At 39.3% G+C, this 24,348-nt stretch overlaps 1 protein-coding gene across 1 annotated transcript; it reads right to left on the bottom strand.

Annotated features, from left to right (window-relative positions):
* Positions 1 to 6,431: 6,431 nt before the first annotated feature.
* Positions 6,432 to 10,863, bottom strand: LOC131936806 (uncharacterized). Its single transcript, XM_059293885.1, has 2 exons — positions 10,852 to 10,863; positions 6,432 to 7,139 (listed from the first exon to the last, which is right to left on the bottom strand). Exons 1-2 carry the CDS (start codon positions 10,861 to 10,863, stop codon positions 6,432 to 6,434), a joined length of 720 nt encoding a protein of 239 aa, XP_059149868.1.
* Between the last annotated feature and the right edge of the window lie 13,485 nt (positions 10,864 to 24,348).

Genomic DNA, 24,348 nt, shown 5'->3' with positions numbered 1-24,348 from the left:
TAAATCAAAATGTGATTTGATGAGGTGGAACGGTAAAGTCTCCGAAGGGCGCTGAACTGTTTCCTATCTATCAAGACGATGAGATGGATACGAGATAAATGTGACTGTATTAGGGTTGTGTGTTTTAATCTTCATTCATCAACACACTGCGTGATTCAAACTCTGTAGGTTAAACCCTGTACAGGGTTTATACATTACAAATGAAGACAGTAGCCCTAGCATGACATTTAAGCTATCACTTAAATTTTTTTTTTTATTTTCAATATAGTTTAATTATCGTCTGATTTGAGCATCCCCCCCCCCCTCACTAAAAGTCGCACGCGAGCCTCGTAGCTCGTTGAGTGTCTACTGTAAGTATGAGCACACGTAACACCCCCACCCTCCCACACTATCACCACCATTGCCTACATATCATTCATTTGTTCGCTATCGCCCGTCCCCCTTACCTTCCACCCCACCCTATTCACACACACAAACAAACCGTCTCAAAATGACATAATTAAACGTATCTTTTATAGATCGCTCTCCGCTGACAAAAGTTTACTTTTTATTCCCCACGTAATGAGATCCCCATTACCTTCTATACCCGTCTTCAACGAAGACAATATTGGACTTCAATATTAGCTCACTTATTGTAATAAATACGGTACATTTATCGGTAAATTAAAAAATAGTATTGACGTTATCGTATCGTATAGATAACGTCCTGTACATGCGTGATGGTTTCATTTTGAATTATGAGTTTGGTCGGAGTGGCTGCAGTTTTATCTGGCAATATTTGTCTCAGTGTTGCGTGTACCGCAGTCATATAAAGTGTAGGGGAGTGGCTTGATTTTATTACATTCTAATTGAGGTTGTGATGTTGCTTGAGTACAAACTGATTGCGTATGTAAAAAGACAATTTCAGGACCTAGTCTGTTATACACACGCTATTGTTGTAATTTTAGTTGAGTACAAACTGATTGCGTATGTAAAAAGACAATTTCAGGACCTAGTCTGATATACACACGCTATTCCCATAGGCATTAGACTTCTGAGATCTTTTTATTGTGCGTACTTGAAATACGCTCAGAATATGGTTACGTATGTGTGTGTTTGTATGTTTTTTGTGTATTGTATGTGCGCATGTTTGTGTTTTGTGGTTGTACTTGCGTCTGTGTCTGTGTGCGTATGTGTGTATTTGCTTACGTGCCTGCATTTGTCAATTTACGTGTTCGTGTTTGTGTGAACACTTAATTTTAGTTACTAAAACATTTTAAATGTAACAATAGAAAGTCATGTAGCATTTTTGTACAATGAAGACCATATATATATATATATATATATATATATATATATATATATATATATATATATATATATATATATATATATATATATATATATATATATATCGGCAAAGTTTCAAGTACTGCAAGTATGATTTTTACTATTCTCACCAAAGACCCATATGGACGACACAATTTGCGCGTGATTAGTGTTTCTGGTGTTCTATTTCTAATTTCGGCTCCCTGCCTGACTTCTCTCAATGGCTGTAATTGAAAAGTGTTAAGGTTAGGATTTTAAAATTTTAGTTATTTAAATAACCGCATTATATTGATGGGTGTGTGAGATACGTCATTGATACTCTCTGTGTATGTGTGTGTGTGTGTGTGTGTGTGTGTGTGTGTGTGTGTGGCGTGTGGAAGATGTGTGGGGGTGGTGGAGAATCAGGAACCAGTTCGGGCGTACCCAGACGCTTTAAAAAATTTTTTAAAAAATCAGAGGACGCCTTAGAGAAACCATCTGATTCAGACAACTGTAGGAACCACAACACGGTCTAAACTTCATCTTCGTCAACTACCCCACGGCACGAAACATTTTTTTTTAAACTCAAAAATTTAAATTTAATAGTCCAGAAATGTCGTCCGTTAAAACTAATAGAAAAAAAGAAACTTAAACCACCGCTGGCTGGAGTGTTTGAAAGATTTAAAGCCGAGGCGCTGTGTACCCCTGTGATGATAGTGTCGGCTCATTGACAGGTTTCTTTCAGTCCTTTTGTCTGTTTATTTCTCCCTCCAGTATCCTAATGTCATTAATCCGCCGCGGCTTGCTTCATGAATACTCGAATCAAGTCTTCGCGTACATTACTTTTTTTTCCCTTTCAGGCTAGTCTCCCTTTTATTTGTTCTGAGTAGTCTCCCTTACATTTTCGTAAGACTAGTCTCCCTTACATTTTCGTAAGACTAGTCTCCCTTACATTTTCGTATGACTAGTCTCCCTTATATTTTGTCCTGACTAGCCTGCCTAACATTTTGTTCTGACTAGTCTCCCTTAAATTTTCGTGTGACTGTTCTCCCTTACATTTTCATATAATTAGTGTCCCTTATATTTTGTCTAGACTAGTCTCCCCTACAATTTCGTATGACTATTCTCTCTCACATTTTCGAATGACTAGTCTCCATTACATTTCGTATCACTAATCTCCCATACGTTTTGTATGACTATTCTCTTTGACATTTTCGTAAGACTAGTCTCCCTTACATTTCGTATGAATAACCTTCTTCACATTGTCGTACGACTAGTCTCCCTTATATTTTGTCCTGAGTAGCCTGTCTAACATTTTGTTCTGACTAGTCTCTCTTAAATTTGTTTCTTAATTGTCCTCACTTTATTTCTTGATTAGTCTTCCTAAAATTTCACTCATACTAGTACCTATAACATTTTGTTTGACTAATCCTTGAATATAGTCCGGACTAGTCTCCCTTACATTTAGTCCAGACTAGTCTCCCTTACATCTAGTCCAGACTAGTCTCCCTTACATCTAGTCCAGACTAGTCTCCCTTACATCTAGTCCAGACTAGTCTCCCTTACATCTAGTCCAGACTAGTCTCCCTTACATCTAGTCCAGACTAGTCTCCCTTACATCTAGTCCAGACTAGTCTCCCTTAAATATAGTCCTGAGTATTTTCCCTTACGTTTTGTTCTGACTTCCCACCATTTCCTTGATAGAACTCTAAACTGATATCCTTTTCAGCCGTCAAACCCTGACTCCATTTTGACGTTTTAAATTCATATTAAGAAAATTGACACTTCGCCTTGGTTACGAGTTCTTCCTTTTATCCCAGAGACTTACAGCCATTTTTTTCGCTTGCATGTCCCCCCCCTCTCCGGAAAAAAATGCAACAATCTATCTTGCCTTGATCGGAGTCTCTCCCTATTCCACTTTTTCCTTCTTTTCATTCCTCGCTAAACATCGATGATGTTGGATCTGGATCTAAAAGACCGTTGAATATCATCAGACGATTGGCGTCTGGCATCACTTTGATGGCTGCTGTAGGGTTAGGCTGGTAGGGGGACAGTTTTTTTTTTTTACCGCGGACATGATGAAAAGCCCGGGGGTGGGGGGGGCAGTTATTGGAAATAGTAACATATATGATTACAGAGCAGAATCGGAGGTTTTGGAAAGAAAAAAAAAATGTGTTCGTTTTTTTTTCCCAACAAAATTCTTTGAAGGATAAACGTTGGATTTTGTACTACACTGGGAAGTAAAGATATAGACAAACTTGAAATTTTTGTTTTTTTAAGTACAGCATGTTGAGATATAGATCTACTCGTTTAATAAAAAATTCTACGAATGTACCTGATTTAAAGCAGTCAGCGGTGTTGTCTTGATTCTGGTGAATTTTTAGGACTTTGAAAAAAATTGTCTTTTTGTCGATACACCAAATAGTCCGAGGAAATAAATACTTTTCTCTGTTGTAGATCTTACGCTGTTGTTAATGTGATATACTGGGCTGCTGTTGATGATGTCATATGTTGTTCTGTTGTAGCTGATGTCATATGTTGGATGTTGTAGTTGATGTCATATGTTGGTCTGTTGTAGCTGATGTCATATGATAGTATGCTGTAGCTGATGTCATATGTTGGTCAGTTGTAATTGATGTCATATGTTGGATGTTGTAATTGATGTCATATGTTGAATGTTGTAATTGATGTCATATGTTGGTCTGTTGCAGTTGATCTCATATGTTGGCTGTTGTAATGATTTTAATTTAAATATGCTTGTTGGTTAGGCTGATTAATATACCATCCATGTTATTCAACTAATTAGTTGTTATTGATTGCTGCTCGCAATTAGAACGACTCCATGAATATTTACCTAATCTTAATCTTCCCTTTTTAACTCATAGCTTTAAAATAAATCATTACCTACTGTGTTATTTTGTATAACTGACGTCAGTAAAGATGTGAACAACGTCACAACTGATGCTGCACTAGATTCTACTGACGTCATCGTCTCTAAGTCTGGTCCACATTTTTTTTTAAAGCCAGACTTGACACAAGTTTGCAATTTTAATTAGTTAAAAGGAGTTCTGCTGACTTGCTAGGACTGTGATAGGGAACACATTTGTGATGGATTCTGGACAAGTTGTAGCGCTGTATACTTGGGTTACCCTAAGTTCACACATGGGTAGTCGCACTTGACTGTCGTGGGTAGCCACACTTGACTGTCGTGGGTAGCCACACTTGACTGTCGTGGGTAGCTACACTTGACCTATCGTGGGTAGCTACACTTGACTGTCGTGGGTAGCTACACGTGACTGTCGTGGGTAGCTACACTTTACTGCAGTGGGTAGCCACACTTGACTGTCGTGGGTAGCCACACTTGACTGTCGTGGGTAGCTACACTTTACTGCAGTGGGTAGCCACACTTGACTGTCGTGGGTAGCCACACTTGACTGTCGTGGGTAGCCATACTTGACCTGGCTTGGGTAGCTGCACTTGACTGTCGTGGGTAGCCACAATTGACTGTCGTGTATAGCCACACTTGACTGTCGTGGGTAGCCACACTTGACTGTCGTGGGTAGCCACACTTGACCTATCGTGTGTAGCCACACTTGACTGTCGTGGGTAGCCACACTTGACTGTCGTGGGTAGCCACACTTGACTGTCGTGGGTAGCCACACTTGACCTGGCCTTATCGCAGCTTCTAACTTCCCTTTTTCAACTCCATTTGCCACGTAGTTCTCTATTAGTTCCCTTATTAGTTCCGTATTAGTTCCGTATTAGTTCCCTTATTAGTTCCGTATTAGTTCCCGCATCTTCTACATAGTTCACAGGAACCAAACTAAATTACCCCACCTCTCCCTAGTTCCAAGAGTAGCCCATTGTCCCCCCCCCCCCCCCACCAATATCCAACATCTTGCCATCAATGTTACATCAAAGCTGTGCGGTTGCGCGGCCGCACATTAGTTTTGAACAAGCCGCGCGATCATTTTGTACAATACATATATATATATATATATATATATATATATATATATATATATATATATATATATATATATATATATATATATATATATATATATATATATATATATAAGACTTTAAAAACACCGCGCACACAAAATACAGGTTTCCCACTACATTGTTCCCCTTAGAGGAGGAACGATGGCCCATGTAGAGGGAATATTGCGACATCTATCTACGGAACGTTGCTAGAGTCGGAATGTTCTAGTGCTTGCCATCCTTTGACACAGCGATGCTGGGTAGAAATAAAATGCCAAGTTACGCCACCCCTGCCAAGTTACGCCACCCCTGCTGGGTGTTTAGGGAAGGTGGGGAGAGGTGTACGCCGGTCTGAATAAATAAGGGAAACAACACACGGTACTACAGAAGGGAGGTAACTATTTCCACTGCTCCGATTCGATCTTCTATTTTTCTTTAATTAGACGGAAGTAGCAGCATGTTGACACACCGACACAGCCCGACACACGACAGAAGTGTCGCTACAGGAATAAATCTCGAGGGAAAAATTACAACAGAAAATAAAGAAAATATCTTTTGATTTGGGAAATATTAACACAGGGACTACTCTCAAGGGCGATAACTTTATATTTCTCTGCTTCTGTAGTATCTGCACTCTCAAAGCTGAATATAGAAGTTTTGGTCAGTATTTTCTTTAAAAGTTTTATTTTAAAAAATGTTTTTATTTATTAATGATTCAAAAATTGTTATTTATAAGTTTTGTAAGGCACAGATACAGTAATTCAACCGTTCTAAACTGTAGTTTTCCATTTCATAAAAATCATATATTTTTCAATGCAGATGTTGAAAATTGATGCGTACGTGACAAAACCTGCAAGCGTATATACTATATACTGATATTTAAATTAATTGAAAAGAATCTGTCCAGAAGTGGTACATTGATCAAACACCAACGGCAAGAATTAACAATAGGAATCGCATCTGCCATACCCCTTAGGGTCCCCTATTAACCCTCCCCCCTTCCCATGCTCGTCGTGGCGTTCTAGAACAATCCCGTTAAATAAGGACTGGCATGTCCCACGGGGCATCAAAGATAGGATTTAGAGATTTTCCCAAGCCATCCTCCCTTTGTTCCTTTATTTGAACAACTGAAATCCCTTCACGCCCTCCACTCATTTTCACCGGTTGACAGAAGAGATTAGACTTTCTGGCTTTCTAATGCACTTTTTGTTTCCCTCTTGCGGAGAGGTGGGAGGCGGGGCTGGTGAGGCGGGGCTGGTGAGGCGGGGCTGGTGAGGAGGGCTGTTGGGGCGGGGCTGTTGAGGCGGAGCTGTTGAGGCGGGGCTGTTGAGGCGGGGCTGTTGAGGCGGGGCTGTGGGGCGGGGCGGTTGGGGCGGGGCTGTTGAGGCGGGGCTGTTGGGGCGGGGCTGTTGGGGCGGGGCTGTTGAGGCGGAGCTGTTGGGGCGGGGCTGTTGAGGCGGGGCTGTTGAGGCGGGACTGTTGGGGCGTGGCCGTTGAGGCGGGGCTATTGGGGCGGGGCAGTTGGGGCGGGGCTGTTGAGGCGGGGCTGTTGGGGCGGGGTTGTTGAGGCAGGGCTGTTGAGGCGGGGCTGTTGAGGCGGGGCTGTGGGGCGGAGCTGTGGGGCGGGGCTGTTGAGGCGGGGCTGTTGAGGCGGGGCTGTTGGGGCGGGGCTGTTGGGGCGGGACTGTTGAGGCGGAGCTGTTGGGGCGGGGCTGTTGAGGCGGGGCTGTTGAGGCGGGGCTGTTGAGGCGGGGCTGTGGGGCGGGGCTATTGGGGCGGGGCTGTTGAGGCGGGGCTGTTGGGGCGGGGCTGTTGAGGCGGGGCTGTTGAGGCGGGGTTGTTGGGGCGGGGCTGTTGAGGCGGGGCTGTTGAGGACCTTACATATTATATTTTAGTATCCTACTTGATAACTAGTCGAACTGCTCCATTGTCGTGATTTAGATTGTACATCAAAGCATGTTCTCAGCTATGGGCCATTGAACGGTATTGATCATTGGTTATTTAACACGGTAACTGATCTAATTTGCATGGATTGGAGGATCACTTAAGCGACTTGTGAACCCAATAACACACAGACGTCAAACGCATAATTATTGCGAGACAACAGCTTAATTATTGGATAACGAACGTTTCACTTAAGCTCTTGTTTTGTTATGCAAAAAAAGACCCCCCCCCCCCCAAAAAAAAAACCAACAAAAAAAAAAAACAAAAAAAAACCAAAAAAAAAACAACAAACAAACAACAAAAGCGGAAGTAGTTGGATAATATAACATTTTTAAAAGTGCTGTTAATTAACATACTTTAATTATAAAAATATAACTTTCAAACAAAAAGTATAAAATTACTCAGCCATAGGTCAAAGTGACCTCCCTTCTTTGCCACACAGTAGCACCACATTAGGACCGTCCATTCCACTAGCGCCACATTAGGGCCGTCCATTCCACTAGCGCCACATTAGCGCCGTCCATTCCACTAGCGCCACATTAGGGCCGTCCATTCCACTATCGCCACATTACGGCCGTTCATTCCACTAGCGCCACATTAGGGCCGTCCATTCCACTAGCGCCACATTAGGGCCGTCCATTCCACTAGCGCCACATTAGGGCCGTCCACTCGACTAGCGCCGCAATAGCAGACGGCGGTCTTCCATTGAGCTGGCATCAAACTCAAAACTGGCGTCAGATTACGCCCGTCCATTCTACATAATCCCCCCCTCCCCCACCTCACACATGCATCCAGGGCTAGTGTCGGGTAACGGTTGTCAGTGCTACTTGCCCCCCCCCCCCCACACACACATACCCCTCCACACACAAACTAACACTTGGCGTCAAATTATGGCCGTCAGTGCTACTTAACCCCCCCCCCTCCCTACCTCTCACAAGTAACACCTCAGGCCAGGCGTCAGGTAACGGCCGTCAGTGCTACTTACCCCACCCCCCTCCCTCCACACACACACAACTAACACCCCAGGGTGCTGGCGTCAAATTATGGCCATCAATGCAACTTGCCCCTTAGACTTGCACCTCTAGGCTAAGCATCCTTGCAGTATCGGCCTTCTATTGTATCCACTACAAGGCTTGCTGTTTTCATTAGTTTTCTAATTAACAAGCGAAAATTTAAACATGAACGATCAATAACTTTTTAACGCTTGTTTAGCGTTTGGTAAAACTATATGAGCTTCAATATGCCCATGATTTACTTTGTAGTTAATGCTACACTCATATTTTATTTTAGTAGTTTAAACTACGCCTCTGATATGCCTCGTAGGCTAATATTTCAGTTTACACCCTTTGTCTCCTTTAAAAGCAAACACTAACACCTTTAGGTTACTCTTGTAAACTCTAGTCACCTCGTTACCAATTACACTACATCCCTGGTCTACTCTAAAAGCTAACACTACTTCCCTGGTCAACTCTAAAAGCTAAACACTACTTCCCTGGTCTACTCTAAAAGCTAACACTAGCCCCTGGTCAACTCTAAAAGCTAACACTACATCCCTGGTCTACTCTAAAAGCTAACACTAGCCCCTGGTCAACTCTAAAAGCTAAACACTACTTCCCTGGTCAACTCTAAAAGCTAACACTACGTCTCTGGTTAACTCTAAAAGCTAAACACTACGCCCCTGGTCAACTCTAAAAGCTAACACTACATCCCTGGTCAACTCTAAAAGCTAACACTAGCCCCTGGTCAACTCTAAAAGCTAACACTACTTCCCTGGTCAACTCTAAAAGCTAACACTACGTCTCTGGTCAACTCTAAAAGCTAAACACTACTTCCCTGGTCAACTCTAAAAGCTAACACTACGTCTCTGGTTAACTCTAAAAGCTAAACACTACTCCCCTGGTCAACTTTAAAAGCTAACACTACGTCACTGGTCAACTCTAAAAGCTAAGACCACGCCCCTGGTCAACTCTAAAAGCTAACACTGCGTCACTGGTCAACTCTAAAAGCTAAGACCACGCCCCTGGTCAACTCTAAAAGCTAACACTACGGTCTGGTCAACTCTAAAAGCTAACACAACGTCCTTGGTCAACTCTAAAAGCTAACACTACGTCACTGGTCAACTCTAAAAGCTAACACTACGTCACTGGTCAACTCTAAAAGCTAACACTACGGTCTGGTCAACTCTAAAAGCTAACACTACGTCACTGGTCAACTCTAAAAGCTAACACTACGGTCTGGTCAACTCTAAAAGCTAACACTACGGTCTGGTCAACTCTAAAAGCTAACACTACGTCACTGGTCAACTCTAAAAGCTAACACTACGTCACTGGTCAACTCTAAAAGCTAACACTACGTCACTGGTCAACTCTAAAAGCTAACACTACGGTCTGGTCAACTCTAAAAGCTAACACTACGTCACTGGTCAACTCTAAAAGCTAAGACCACGCCCCTGGTCAACTCTAAAAGCTAACACTGCGTCACTGGTCAACTCTAAAAGCTAAGACCACGCCCCTGGTCAACTCTAAAAGCTAACACTACGTCCTTGGTCAACTCTAAAAGCTAACACTACGTCCCTGGTCAACTGTAAAAGCTAACACTACGTCCCTGGTCAACTGTAAAAGCTAACACTACGTCCCTGGTCAACTGTAAAAGCTAACACTACGTCCCTGGTCAACTGTAAAAGCTAAAACCACGCCCCTGGTCAACTTTAAAAGCTAAGACCACGCCCCTGATTTACTAAACAGCTACCAATGCAGCAAAGGTCACCATCTAGTGTTAAACGAACCTCGTGACCTCACACATCTGACAACGAGGCTCAGAACTCCGAGACACAAACAACATCTTAAATAAATAATTTCTTGAAAGTCTCACCCCAGCAGAAGTGTAAACCCCCAGCAGAAGTGTAAACCAAACGAGGTTCGTCAATCAACGTCTGCCATTTTCTGCCCACTACGTCATCAATATCTGCCCCATATGTCCAAACCAGCTATCTTTGTTGACTAGTTTCTTCTTTCATCCGTTTGTGTCTACAGTACTTAGCACCATCATTATCTTTAGAATTTGTTTCTCTATAAACAACCTTTCATGTTTTTACTTTACTTTCTGCCTTGGTACAATAATATAATAGTACACTTTGAAGTGTAGGGAGGGGTGTAGATGATAACACCAAAGTCCTTGGTTCTAATCCTGGACAGAAGGTTAAGGCATTCGCGATGTCAATGGCCCAAACATACGGCCATGTAACATGGGAACAGGGCATTTAGCCCCCGGACACCCCCCCGACATTAGCCCCCGGAGTAATTAACCCCGGTCAATTACCCTCCGCCCGGTAGGACATACCCCCCCCCCCGCCTTGCTCACAGCTTTAGGTACAGCTAGGGTTAGCGTTAGGGTTAGAACTACTGGGGGGTAATTGACAAGGGTACTTTGTGTGTGTGTGTGTGTGGGGGGGGGAGGTTAAAAAAAGAGGGGCAATGTCCGGGGGTGGGGGTGGGGGTAATTGACGGGGGAGGGGGTAAATGTCCTGTAGCCATATACCATAGCCTTTGGCCAGACAATCCAACTATTTGACCTACCTTAGGCTCGACAATTGCCCGAAATATTTTTGTCAAAAACTGTAGTGAGGTTTCTTACTTTACCAACCATTTTGATCATGATGCACTTGCAAGGAACATGTCAAGTTCGTTGTTTTTTTTAAAGCAGATTTAGTTAACGTATTACAAAAAACATTAAACAAATGAGCATATTTTTTTTTCAAAATGAGCTAACATATTAAACAAATAATGAATATCTAAAATTAGAAAAAAGCAACAACAATAACAACAGCAACAAAAACAATAACATACGACAGAGTACAATTAGTACTAGACGGTCGCCTAACAAACTCATCAGTGGGAACTTCTTTTCCCATCGAAATTTTAACATCTTTGTTTACGCGTGGATTAATTAAATTACTAGATCTTAAAGCCACGGCGTTATTCGGTCAGGCAGGGCGTTACGGGAATCACGTGATGGGCCAGAACTGTCCTAAACAGAATGGGGGAGGGGGTGTTGATGGTAGTACTGGGACAGCTAATGCGTCTGTTAGTCTTTCATGTTCGATCTCTTTGTATTAGCGGTAATAAATGGTCTATGGTAGAGTGCAGATTGGCCGCGGGAAAATAAAAGGAGAATTTGACAAATACATGATAAAAACATGATTAAAACATGATAAAAAAATTTGATAAAAACATGAGAGGAAGTTTATTAAGTTAAACATGCTAGTAAAGCTGATAGTGCCAAAGAATCGTCTAGATAAATCAATATAAATTACATACATGTTGAATATGTTGTTAAACATCGAGGTCGTAAAGTACATTACTGGACTTAGAACTGACCACACTATCCCGCCATGTGCCGAGTTCAATGAAACAGTTCATCATCATCATCACTCCTTTGTGGCCCCTGGGGAGCAAAGGGCTGCAACCACACATCTCCAGCGGAATCGGTTTTGGGCTGTTCCTCTAATCTGTGCCCAAGACAGCAAACTAGCTTCCGTTAGGCTTTCACTAGTAGGCATCATGGGCTCTTCTAGAGAGGACCCCCCTTGACCAAGTCGGTGTTGGATTTGTGTACTTGCAGTTTCTATAGCGGTATATTTTTTTACGAGATAAGTTTGCTAGCCTTATGTTTCAACCCCCCCAACCTGGAGGACCAGGGTGTTAGCTTTGGTCTGATCCCTACCCGCGCAGACCTTCCCAGCTTGGTTGAACCTACCAGGAGTTTACACTCCCGCTGGTATAGCTCTGGGGGTGGTCAGGATACACAAGCTGCCAAGCCACGACAAGGCTCTAATACCGGAAGTTCAGTGACGCACTATTGAAATTCTGATAAAATTTTAAGTTGACCCGAATGAACTTAATTAACTACAGCCGCATACATTTATATGTTACAAATTTTCTTTTCATTTAACATTTCTTTTCAATAGTACGAATTACATACATTTCCACATATATAGCATACAATATAAATACACGCACGCACACACACACACATATATATATATATATATATATATATATATATATATATATATATATATGTATATATATATATATATATATATATATATATATATATATATATATATATATATATATATATATGTATGTATATATATATATATATATATATATATATATATATGTATATATATATATATATATATATATATATATATATATATATATATATATATATATATATATATAAAAAGATAGATATATATATATGTATATGCGCGCATTAATATGTTCGTGTGTCGGCACGTGTATGCGAATGTGTATATATTAGAATAGATCGAAACATGTCACTCTAAAAAAAAAATCCAAACAATTGCCCTTTAATCACTCTACAACTCAGACACCACGTGACACACCAATCTTAACCCCGGAAGTCCTCCCTTCCCCCCCCCCCCCCCTCCCCCTCCCCAATCAAAAACTGGACGTCATGTTCTAGAATGGACCCGACTGACCCAACAATCCTTCCCCAAATCACCCCGTCAAACCGCCCCTTTCAGCGCCAGTCCCCGGCAATAAACGCCCCCCTTTTTACGGAGTTGAGCCCTTGCCCGGGCGCTCTTAACCCGTTTTATATTGTCTTGGCTCCCGGGGGTGGTGGTGGTGGTTGTTACAGTTGTCGGTACGTACTTCTGATAAAAGTTGACCAACCACTAGTGTACTGAGTACTTTGAGTCAATTTGACATCAGTACTTAGTGCCAACATAATTAGCAATAAACGCTGAACATCTTCTAAGTCATTTGAGGTATGGCGATGTGAACTTTATAGTGTGGAACATGTACGTGTATTTGAAAGCAAAATAGTTTTTTTAACAGAACCTGCAAAGCTCGAGGAAGCACAAAATCTACGAGCAGTCATTGGTAGATCCCCTAGGGTCGGAAGAAAAATTTATTTTCTACTTTTTAGTCCACAAGAAAAACGTGTTTTTTTAAAAAGTTTTTTTAAGTATTTTATTTCTTTACTATACAACGCGCTATTTACAGAGTATTGTGTATCTAAATTTAACGACAGCGGTGAAATTCTTAATTGATCAGAGAAATTCTTGTTTGATGAGAAAAAGACCACATCAAAGTGGCTAACGGAATGACACACTACCTAGCGGCTTATATATATATATATATATATATATATATATATATATATATATATATATATATATATATATATATATATATATATATATATCACGAATATACCTACGCTAAAGACCCTATCGGAATTTTTTTAGACTAGTTTTAACCTCCATTTTATACTGAACTATTTTAAAAGCAGCCAAATCCCCCCCCCTCCCCCCCCCCACGCCGAAAACTGTAGCCCATGAAATACTGCAAGCCTAGCTATTTACACGAAGTACTGTAGGTTAGCTGTATTCGATTAAGTACTGTAAGACCAGCTAGAACCCACGAAGTACTGTAAACCCAGTTAGATTTATAGACTCGACAAAAAAAAAATGGCTTCGGCTATCAATACTCAAGGGACATAATTCCAATGACACTCCTATTACCGTTCTTTTTTTTTTTTTTTTTTTTTTTTTTTTTTTTTTTTTAATGTCATTGAAAAAAAATTGAAGAGGAAAAAAAAAGATCGGTAATATTTTCTAGTTCATATATTTTGTACTGTTGAAAAGACGAATTTTAAATAGCTTGATATAATACAACATGTTTTTTTATAAGATGCAAAACCGTTGGCATTTAGAAAAAATGATTCAATTTTGAAGGTAATCGTTGTATGCTTTTAAAGGTTAAAAATGCGTGTCTAAAAATAAGACATTATTTAAAGACTAATTTGGTTTGTTAAAATAAATCGCGAAAAAACAAAACACTAGAGTAGGATTTTACGTCGGCTTTGCACATTGTAAAACATTCAAACAAACCTGTAGATGTAAGTTCTTGAATTCTCCGCTAACTCTTACATTTTTTAGAGGTAATTTCTAGCGTTCACTTTATCTCTTACATGTGATATCTTACATTCCCTGCTAGTTAACTCCTATCATCTTCTAGACGTAAATCCTGACATTCTCTGTCAGTTAACTTGGCCAAGTCACCTAACCAATCTCTAACATTACTCATGATTAATGCCTTCCTTTAATCTGTCATCTACGGCCATGTATTTCATTCTATTTATCTCCCCTCCTACACCACGTACATAAACCACAATACAGAGTCAAACGAATTTTTTTTTTCAAACTTCATCATACGGGAGTAAAGATGTTTGCACTAGCCTATTCTAAAGCAATTTATCATTTTTTTTTTTAGAGCTGTTTCTCTTTTTTTTCTACGGTTAAAAAATGGTAACAATAAAATAAATAGCCACTTTAGACATTCCGCGTGTGAGTTTATGAAATATGATGATTGATACGGCTTTTAATTTACAGTTAGGGTAAAAAATATCGCCGGGACGAGAGTTCATCTGCGCAATTATTCTTTCAATTTCTCTCCTTGCACGCGAACCCATCCATTTTAATAAATGTTTTCAATTTTCCACTGTGTACACAAAGGTTTACCTAAAGCTGTTTTTATTTTAAGACATTTGTTTACCCCTCTATGTAACAAATATTCAACACAGTGAGCTTATGTAACAAGGTTTGAAAACTTGGATAGAAGGGAGGTAAATTTTCAACAACAGTCACAGAAACTGGTGGTTTTCGATGTGTTAGATCAGGGGTCTCCAAACTACGGCCCGCGGGCCAGATGCGGCCCGCGAAGTCCTCTCATCCGGCCCGCGGAGATCTTTTTGTCCACGGAAAAAACGTTCGTTGGTGATGGCTGGGGACAACTTTGCCCAGAAAAATCAAAGACATGCCGGTAAGAAACTGGCCCCCGAACTGAAATTTGACTGCTAATGCGGCCCTCGGACTGAAAAGTTTGGAGACCCCTGTGTTAGATGGTAGGTGTGATGTGTTATGTCGATGACGTATCAAATCTTAGCTTGTATGTGTGATGAGTTATATCAGTGACTCTCGTGTGTGTGAGGTGTGTTATACCAGTGACTCACGTATGTGTGATGTGTTATATCAGTGACGCACGCATGTGTGATGTGTTATATCAGTGACGCACGCATGTGTGATGTGTTATATCGGTGACTGACGTATGTGTGGTGTGTTATACCAGTGACTCTCGTATGTGTGATGTGTTATACCAGTGACTCTCGTGTATGTGATGTGTTATACCAGTGACTCATGTATGTGTGATGTGTTATACCAATGACTCTCGTGTATGTGATGTGTTATATCGGTGACTCTAAACCCCCAATACTCTCACTTAATATCAAACTAACGAGCTTTGATGTGAGTAACCTACAATAACTCACCTTACAGCGAGTAATTGTGATGAAAATGTGCTGTTTGCCTTACTGTAGTCGCTTCAGATCTTAGGGCATGTGCCAACTACAGATATCATAGGGCTATGTGCCAACTACAGATATCTTAGGGCTATGTGCCAACTAAAGATATCTTAGGGCTATGTGCCAACTACAGATATCTTAGGGCTATGTGCCAACTACAGATATCTTAGGGCTATGTGCCAACTACAGATATCTTAAGGCTATGTGCCAACTACAGATATCTGAGGGCTATGTGCCAACTACAGATACCTGAGAGCTATGTCATAAATACAGATATTTAAGGGTTTGAGCCAAATTCAGATGTAGTCCAAAAACTTAAGGATAAAATAAAACAATTTCATGAGTAGACCTTTCCATCCCACTATGTAGCTGGGACACAGGTTACTGTGGGCTGATATCGCCCAGAAGAGATGCATGAAAGAAACCCTGGACTGGTCCTGAATTTAAATGGTCGGTTTTAAGTTCAAAAGTAGAGCGTTCAATGTTGATATGATCAGGGTTTCTTCTGCGGGTTTATGGGGATTGTTAAGTTCGATGATAATTTGATTTTAAATAATTGAATCGGAAGTTCAATCGAATTCAAAACGGGTTTTTTAAATTTTACGACATACACAAAAATGAAAAAAAACAATTAATACTTTACGACATACAAACAATAGAGTATTAAACTTTCATGACATATATAGAATAGAACAGATAAAACCTGCACATAGGCCTACTCAAAACCGAACAACTTGAATCATTGATGAGGTTTAAAAACTACACACATAGTAACGGTTTGAAAGGTCACGCGTTATACAATTTAAACAAGACGGAGCCAGGCAATTCCATGGTGACGACAGTTAATGACATCCGTTCCATTAGATCAAGATACCTGGACACGAGCAGCGGACCAGTTCACCTCCATGAAAGATGGGTCCCCAGCCAATTGGGAATATGATTACCCCCCTTTTTCTGTCTGGGTCTTTCTAGGACATTCGACGTCATTTGCGTTTAATAAATCGGAAATGTTTTTTACTGCATTAAAACGGGTAATGCTATTTCTGTCCTTTTCATATTTATAACTTACATTCTGATTTCCGTTATATATATATATATATATATATATATATATATATATATATATATATATATATATATATATATATATATATATATATATATATATCGTGTCGGGATGTGTATGGTGAAGGAAGCCAAGCTCGGTTTCTGAAAAATGCAGATGTATTTGGGGTTGTAATATATCCTTCAGTTTGATCCCAGTTTAGATCTGACCATCGCACCAGATACGAATAAATTAGGTTAATTAGTTTGTAACTCTACATCGTGCTCATCCTGTACACTAACCATGATGGTACAATTTACGCGAGATAAGCTACTTAACATTGGGCTTCATTAATTACTTGAACTTTATTACGTTTTTTTTTATTCGAAGCACAATAGACAATATACGACATCAGCAAAGGTGAATTGTTGTTTAATTTTCCTGGCTTTGTTGTGTGGTACATGGATGTACTGATCTATCCCGCTGCTGAGGTTATCACGTGATGTACTTTCTCGCAACTGTGAGCTGGCACTAAAAGCACAAAGCTGTCTGGAATCATGACCTTGACAAGACGGGTCGTGCAGGTGTAAACTCTGGTCATCCACGTCACATGTGCTGGTCCTCGGCTCTACCACGTGCTCGTGTTTGTGTTTGTCCTGGAGTGTGAGCTATGTGTGGTTTTTTTTTATTTGTTTGTTTTTATGCGTGTGCTTGTGTCAGTGTGTGTGCTTGTATGTGAGTGTGAATGCATGTGTACTTTCTAGCGGTCTTTCTTATTTGTGTGCTTGTGTGTGTGTGTGTTTATGTGTGTGCCTGTGTGTGTTTATTCGTGTGCTTGTGTGTGTGTGCTTGTGTATGGGTGTGTGTTTTTTTTACGACTGGTAAAACGTGACCCAATCTTCACAACAACAGCCGCCATTTTGTTACACATCCTCCCCACCGCCTCAACGAAACCACAGACAACAACAACAACGACAACAAGATTTTACTTTCTGTCGTACGACCGTCTGTCACGGCAGGTATCACTTCCTGTCTCACCACCTGACGGGGTATTCGTGCACAGTTAAAGTACACGTTGGTACAAGTTAAATTTAGTAGAATAATAGTGCACAGTTAAAGTACACCTTGGTACAACGGACAAGTTAAATTTAAAGTACATGTCGGTACAACGGAAAATTTAAATTTAAAGTACATGTTGGTACAACGGAAAATGTAACTGTAGTACACTTTGGTACAACGGAAAATTTAAATTTAGTAGAAGATTAGTGCGCAATTAAAGTATATGTTGGTACAACGGAAATTGTAACTGTAGTTAAAGTACATGTTGGTACAACGGAAAATGTAACTGTAGTTAAAGTACATGTTGGTACAACGGAAAATGTAACTGTAGTTAAAGTACACGTTGGTACAACGGAAAATTTAAATTTCTTAGAACAGCAGTGCGCAGTTAAAGTACACGTTGGTACCACGGAAAATTTAAATTTAAAGTACACGTTGTTACAACGGAAAATTTAACTGTAGTTAAAATACACGTTGGTACAACGGTAAAATTAAATTTATTAGAACATTAGTGCACAGTTAAAGTACAATAGAAAATTACACTACAGAAGAAGATTAGTGCTCAATTAAAAGAAGAGGCGGGTACGACAGAGAATTGGTGCTCAGAAAATAGCACCAAAGCTAAAATAAAACTTTTTCAGAATAGAAATAAATTGAAAACGTACGCATAAGTGCTTAGTGTGAACCTATTAAAAGCACTCAATTATAAACAGTAATGATGTAGTTTTGGACTGTAATAATAAAATTGACTGTGCAGTTGTAAACTCCAACAAGGCAAGTTTAAGAACACCCGACAAATTGCCAGGTAAAAAGAAAATCTGCAGTCGATATTGTAGTTGTGTGTGTATTGTCATAGCGACATACAGACAATGGAAGTTTTATTATTGGCCTGTGGGTTTATTCTTTTATTTCCCGTGTATTTCTATGTTGTCTGTGATGAACGATCAAACTAATGTAATTGATTTAGTTTTCTTTTTCACTACACACATTTTTTTTCCATTCATAAGTTATTGAGTGCAAAATTGGACATATATGTTGTAGTGTTATGTGTAAAATTGCTGAAACATTATCGAGCGGTTCTTTGAATGTTGATAGTGTATGAGCGTCATTTTATAACCTTAAAAAAGACCAACTTTACTCACACATTTCTACATATAACGCCATTTTATCCCCATTATAAAATATGACATAACTACATTCGCGACAATGCACTGCCGTCACCGTTCTAAAAAAATAATAGCAACCATTTTCGTCGATAGGTTAACAGCCTTTAAATAATAATTACAAAACAAATGGCTTTAAACAAATTAGCCACAAAGAGGAATGTTAATAAATTATTTCTGGTTCATTGATTCAACATTTGGCAAATATTGAAAGGAGCCAGTACAACTACAATTGAATAATTTGTTACAAACATATTATATATATATACATATATATATATATATATATATATATATATATATATATATATATATATATATATATATATATATATATATATATATATATATATATATATATATATATATATATATATATATATATACTAGCTGCATACCCATAGATCTTTTTTAAATGTACCAACTTGGGAACAGAACAAAACTAAACACATCACAAACACAACACAAACACACAAAAAACACAACACAACCACAAAAGAAAACACAAACACAATGCAAACACAAACGAAAACACAAATGCAACACACAAACACAAAAGAAAAAAAACAAACGCAAATAAAACTCAAATAAAAAACACCAACACAATGCAAACACAAACGCAAAAAAAAACACATATGAAAAAACAAACACAGCACTCGTATGCAACTAGTTTACTTATAAGTCGCTAGGTAGTGTGTTATTCCTTTTGCCACTTTGTTGTATACACACACTATAATAAAACTGTGAGGCAACACAAATCAATACAATTCATGATAAAAGAGCTAAGTTCCATAGTGCGAGTGTAAGGCGACAATGATGTCACTGTACTCCGTCATCTTTACCTTTCATTTCACCTGGAGCCACACTACCACATCTGCACTGACTCACCTTTGCTCCACCTACTGAACCCATGTGAACCAATCAGTTAATTAATTACCCCCCCCCCCCCGCCATCTCGCCCTCCGTGTTAACATGTCAATTGATTTATTGAACAAATTAAGTCACGTGATTCCCGTTTGTTTTTGATCTGTTAAAAAACGCTCCGTTTTTTTATCCGTTAAAACAAATAAATAAAATTAGTTTTTACTTGCCAAGTAATTAATAAATCAAATCACATTTGTGTGATTTTTTTTCATTGGCTTTTAGACACCGTCAGCTTAGATTGTCGTAACACTAGAACAATGTCTATGAGCTAGAATAGTTAAAATAAAGTGGAGCTAAAATATCAGCTAGACACGAATAGTTAAAATAAAGTGGAGCTAAAATATCAGCTAGACACAAATAGTTAAAATAAAGTGGAGCTAAAATAACAACTAGACACGTATAATTAAAATAAAGTGGAGCTAAAATATCAGCTAGACACGAATAGTTAAAATAAAGTGGAGCTAAATTATCAGCTAAAAACGTATAGTTAAAATAAAGTGGAGCTAAAATCTCTGCAAGTCTTGGATTGTTGAGATAAAGCAGAACTAAACTCTCTACTAGACCCTGATGGCTTAAATAAAGTGGAGCTAAAATCTCTGCAAGTCTTGGATTGTTGAGATAAGCAGAGCTAAACTCTCTACTAGACCCCGATGGCTTAAATAAAGCGGAGCTAAACCGCTTGAGCAGAATTGGGCTGTGGAAGTAGGCGATGTTTGCTTTAAAGAATTTCCATAGAAATGGCTGGCACGATTCCCCGGTTCCCTGACCCCAGTGTACCGGGAACTGAAGGAACTGTGGGTGTGTACCCGGTGACCACGTGATCCTCTTACGTCAACCTCATTGGTCGGTTAGAAATGGGAAAAAATTCTTTATTGTAAGACTCGTATGTATAATTATTCATCAACAATAGTGTCTCACTGTCCTAAAATTAAATGCACGTGAAAGTGCATTATACCCTAGATTGTTCCGAAAATCATGATTATTTTTACGCATGTTTTTTTTTATGAATTCAGTCAAACTATTTCACGTGGCACATTTGATTTTTTTTAATCTAACCCGTTTTGATCTAGCAGATATTAAGGTCTAGAGCAGGGGTCTCCAAACTTTTCAATCCGAGGGCCGCATTAACTATCAAATTTCAATTCGGGGGCCAGTTTCTTCTAGGCATGTCTTTGATTTTTCTGGGCAAAGTTCCTCAGCCATCACTAACAAACGATTTTTCCTTGGACAAAAAGATCTCCGCGGGCCGGATGAGAGGACTTCGCGGGCCGCATCCGGCCCGCGGGCCGTAGTTTGGAGACCCCTGGTCTAGAGCATGGGCAATAGAAGCGAACGAATGGAACGCATGTTTAGTTTTTTTATAGTAAAGATTTAATCTGCAACATGTTATCTGACATTAGTACAATAAAAGTAAATTATATATATATATATATATATATATATATATATATATATATATATATATATATATATATATATATATATATATATATATATATATATAAACGCATATGCATATATATATATATATATATATGCGTGTATATATATATATATATATATATATAAATATATATATATATATATATATATATATATATATATATATATATATATATATATATATATATATATATATAACGCATATGCATATATATATATTTATATATATATATATATATATATATATATATATATATATATATATATATATATATATATATATATATATATATATCATATAAAATATGCGGAGGTGGTCTCACCAACTTCCTAACACCCCCACCACAACGTCCTAAATACCCTCCTAACCACATTACCCTTACAACCAACCACCAACACGACACCGACATAAAATGCAACATCTTCCCCAACTTGACCCCCAATAAGCCAACCTTTGATGATTTTTAACGCTGCCTTTGCCGTGTGCGCGGGGAGAAATTGAATTAATGACCTTGTGTGAGCCCACTAATGAAAGGGAGATTTACCAATGGGAGTTGTAACAATCTTAATGAGCGCATTAAACATAAAACATTGCTGCCTCGCTTTGCTTTGGCTAATGATCCATAATTGAAGAGTCCAAATATTGCTACATTTTTGTTTTTGTTTATATTTTTTAGTAGGACGTGTGGTTGATGTTTTCAAATGTAGATTCTGGTATTTATAAACTTTTTCATTCAAGAGGTATAAAAACCTATCTGAATCATGCGTGTACATACATACAGACGATTCTACCTTTTTTCTTTACCCGCATCCTAGTCAGCCATTAAAAGCGTCCTAACGTTACACTACTAGCGTCCTACAATCACACTACAGGGGACCGTACCCGGACACTAGTCAAACAGCAACATGACTAGACTCCGGCCACTCTCTCCTCACATTAGAATTCACATACCTCCCCACATCCATGCCCAAACATCTTCCACATCCCTACACACACACCTCCCCAAATCCTTCCCCACACACCTCCCCAATCCTTCCCCAACACACCTCCCCACATCCCTACCACCACACCTCCCCACACAATTCCCCACACACCTCCCCACATCCAGACCCACACACTTCCACACATCCCTACCCAAAGAACTTCCCTCAACCCTACCCACACAACTCCCCTCTTCTCTACCCACACACCTCCCCATGGTAGGGATGTGGGTATAGATGTGCACATCTATACCCACATCCCTACCCACACACCTTCCCACACCCCTACCCACACACCTCTACAAATCCCTCCCCATACACCTTCCTACATTCCTATCATTATTCACCACTCTATCCTTGACCATATCATACCCCACCAACACCTTTATCCCAGCCCCTACCCACACAGTATATCATCTAGACAACAGCTGACATTACCTGAGCCTTGTAGCTGCTGTACTCACCTGCCCGTCCTTGCACACCTAATGAATATTCAAACAAATTAGGTTCATGTGTTAAAGACGTTATCACCTACATATGTTTTCCTTCCATTTGTTCAATCTCAACACATTTATTCCAAACTTACTTCAAAAATATTTCCGTTCTTAACATCTCAGTTTTCAAGGTTATTTAAGTTATGAATAAATTTTGTTTCATGTTCAATTCATTTCTTTTTTTTAAAAACACTTTGATCACTAATTCAAGATTTGACTTATAAAGGGTATAAAGTTATAATATTTCGGGAAAAAAGAAGGCGGTCTTCATGAACATAATTTATGTTATAGAATACCATTATAAAAGTTTAGAGTTATGTACTAGAAAAATAATTTATGCAAAAAAAAAAAAAAAGCTAAAAAAAAAACTTATAAAATACAAGTTTAGAGTATGTACTAAAAACTATTATAAAATACAAGTTAAGATTATTTTCTTAAAAAGTATTATAAAATACAAGTTTAGAGTATGTACTAAAACAATGTAACACGTAAGAAAAACAACGACGTTACATATTTACGAACCTTAATCTGATCTTTTAATTTAACGAGCCATAAAACGTCTGTCTAGCTAGATAGTCATTGTGTCGAAGCAGTAATGGCAGCACATACTTAGCTTCTAATATCAGTAGACCTAATGTCAGTAGCACATGTGCAGCTTCTAATGTCAGTAGCACCTAATGTCAGTAGCGCATGAGCAGCTTCTAATGTCAGTAGCACCTAATGTCCTCAGCACATGTGCAGCTTCTAATGTCAGTAGCACATGTGCAGCTTCTAATGTCAGTAGCACATGTGCAGCTTCTAATGTCAGTAGCACATGTGCAGCTTCTAATGTCAGTAGCACATGTGCAGCTTCTAATGTCAGTAGCACCTAATGTCAGTAGCGCATGTCCAGCTTCTAATGTCAGTAGCACATGTGCAGCTTCTAATGTCAGTAGCACATGTGCAGCTTCTAATGTCAGTAGCACCTAATGTCAGTAGCGCATGTGCAGCTTCTAATGTCAGTAGCACATGTGCAGCTTCTAATGTCAGTAGCACATGTGCAGCTTCTAATGTCAGTAGCACATGTGCAGCTTCTAATGTCAGTAGCACATGTGCAGCTTCTAATGTCAGTAGCACATGTGCAGCTTCTAATGTCAGTAGCACCTAATGTCAGTAGCGCATGTCCAGCTTCTAATGTCAGTAGCACATGTGCAGCTTCTAATGTCAGTAGCACATGTGCAGCTTCTAATGTCAGTAGCACCTAATGTCAGTAGCGCATGTGCAGCTTCTAATGTCAGTAGCACATGTGCAGCTTCTAATGTCAGTAGCACATGTGCAGCTTCTAATGTCAGTAGCACATGTGCAGCTTCTAATGTCAGTAGCACCTAATGTCAGTAGCGCATGTGCAGCTTCTAATGTCAGTAGCACATGTGCAGCTTCTAATGTCAGTAGCACATGTGCAGCTTCTAATGTCAGTAGCACATGTGCAGCTTCTAATGTCAGTAGCACCTAATGTCAGTAGCGCATGTGCAGCTTCTAATGTCAGTAGCACATGTGCAGCTTCTAATGTCAGTAGCACATGTGCAGCTTCTAATGTCAGTAGCACATGTGCAGCTTCTAATGTCAGTAGCACATGTGTGGA

The sequence above is a fragment of the Physella acuta genome, unplaced genomic scaffold (assembly GCF_028476545.2).
Source record: "Physella acuta isolate Inbredline_101_S28 unplaced genomic scaffold, ASM2847654v3 ptg000187l, whole genome shotgun sequence".
Lineage (NCBI taxonomy): Eukaryota > Metazoa > Mollusca > Gastropoda > Physidae > Physella > Physella acuta.
Note: the sequence above shows the minus strand (reverse complement) of the source record. Positions and strands in the feature narration are given on the sequence as shown.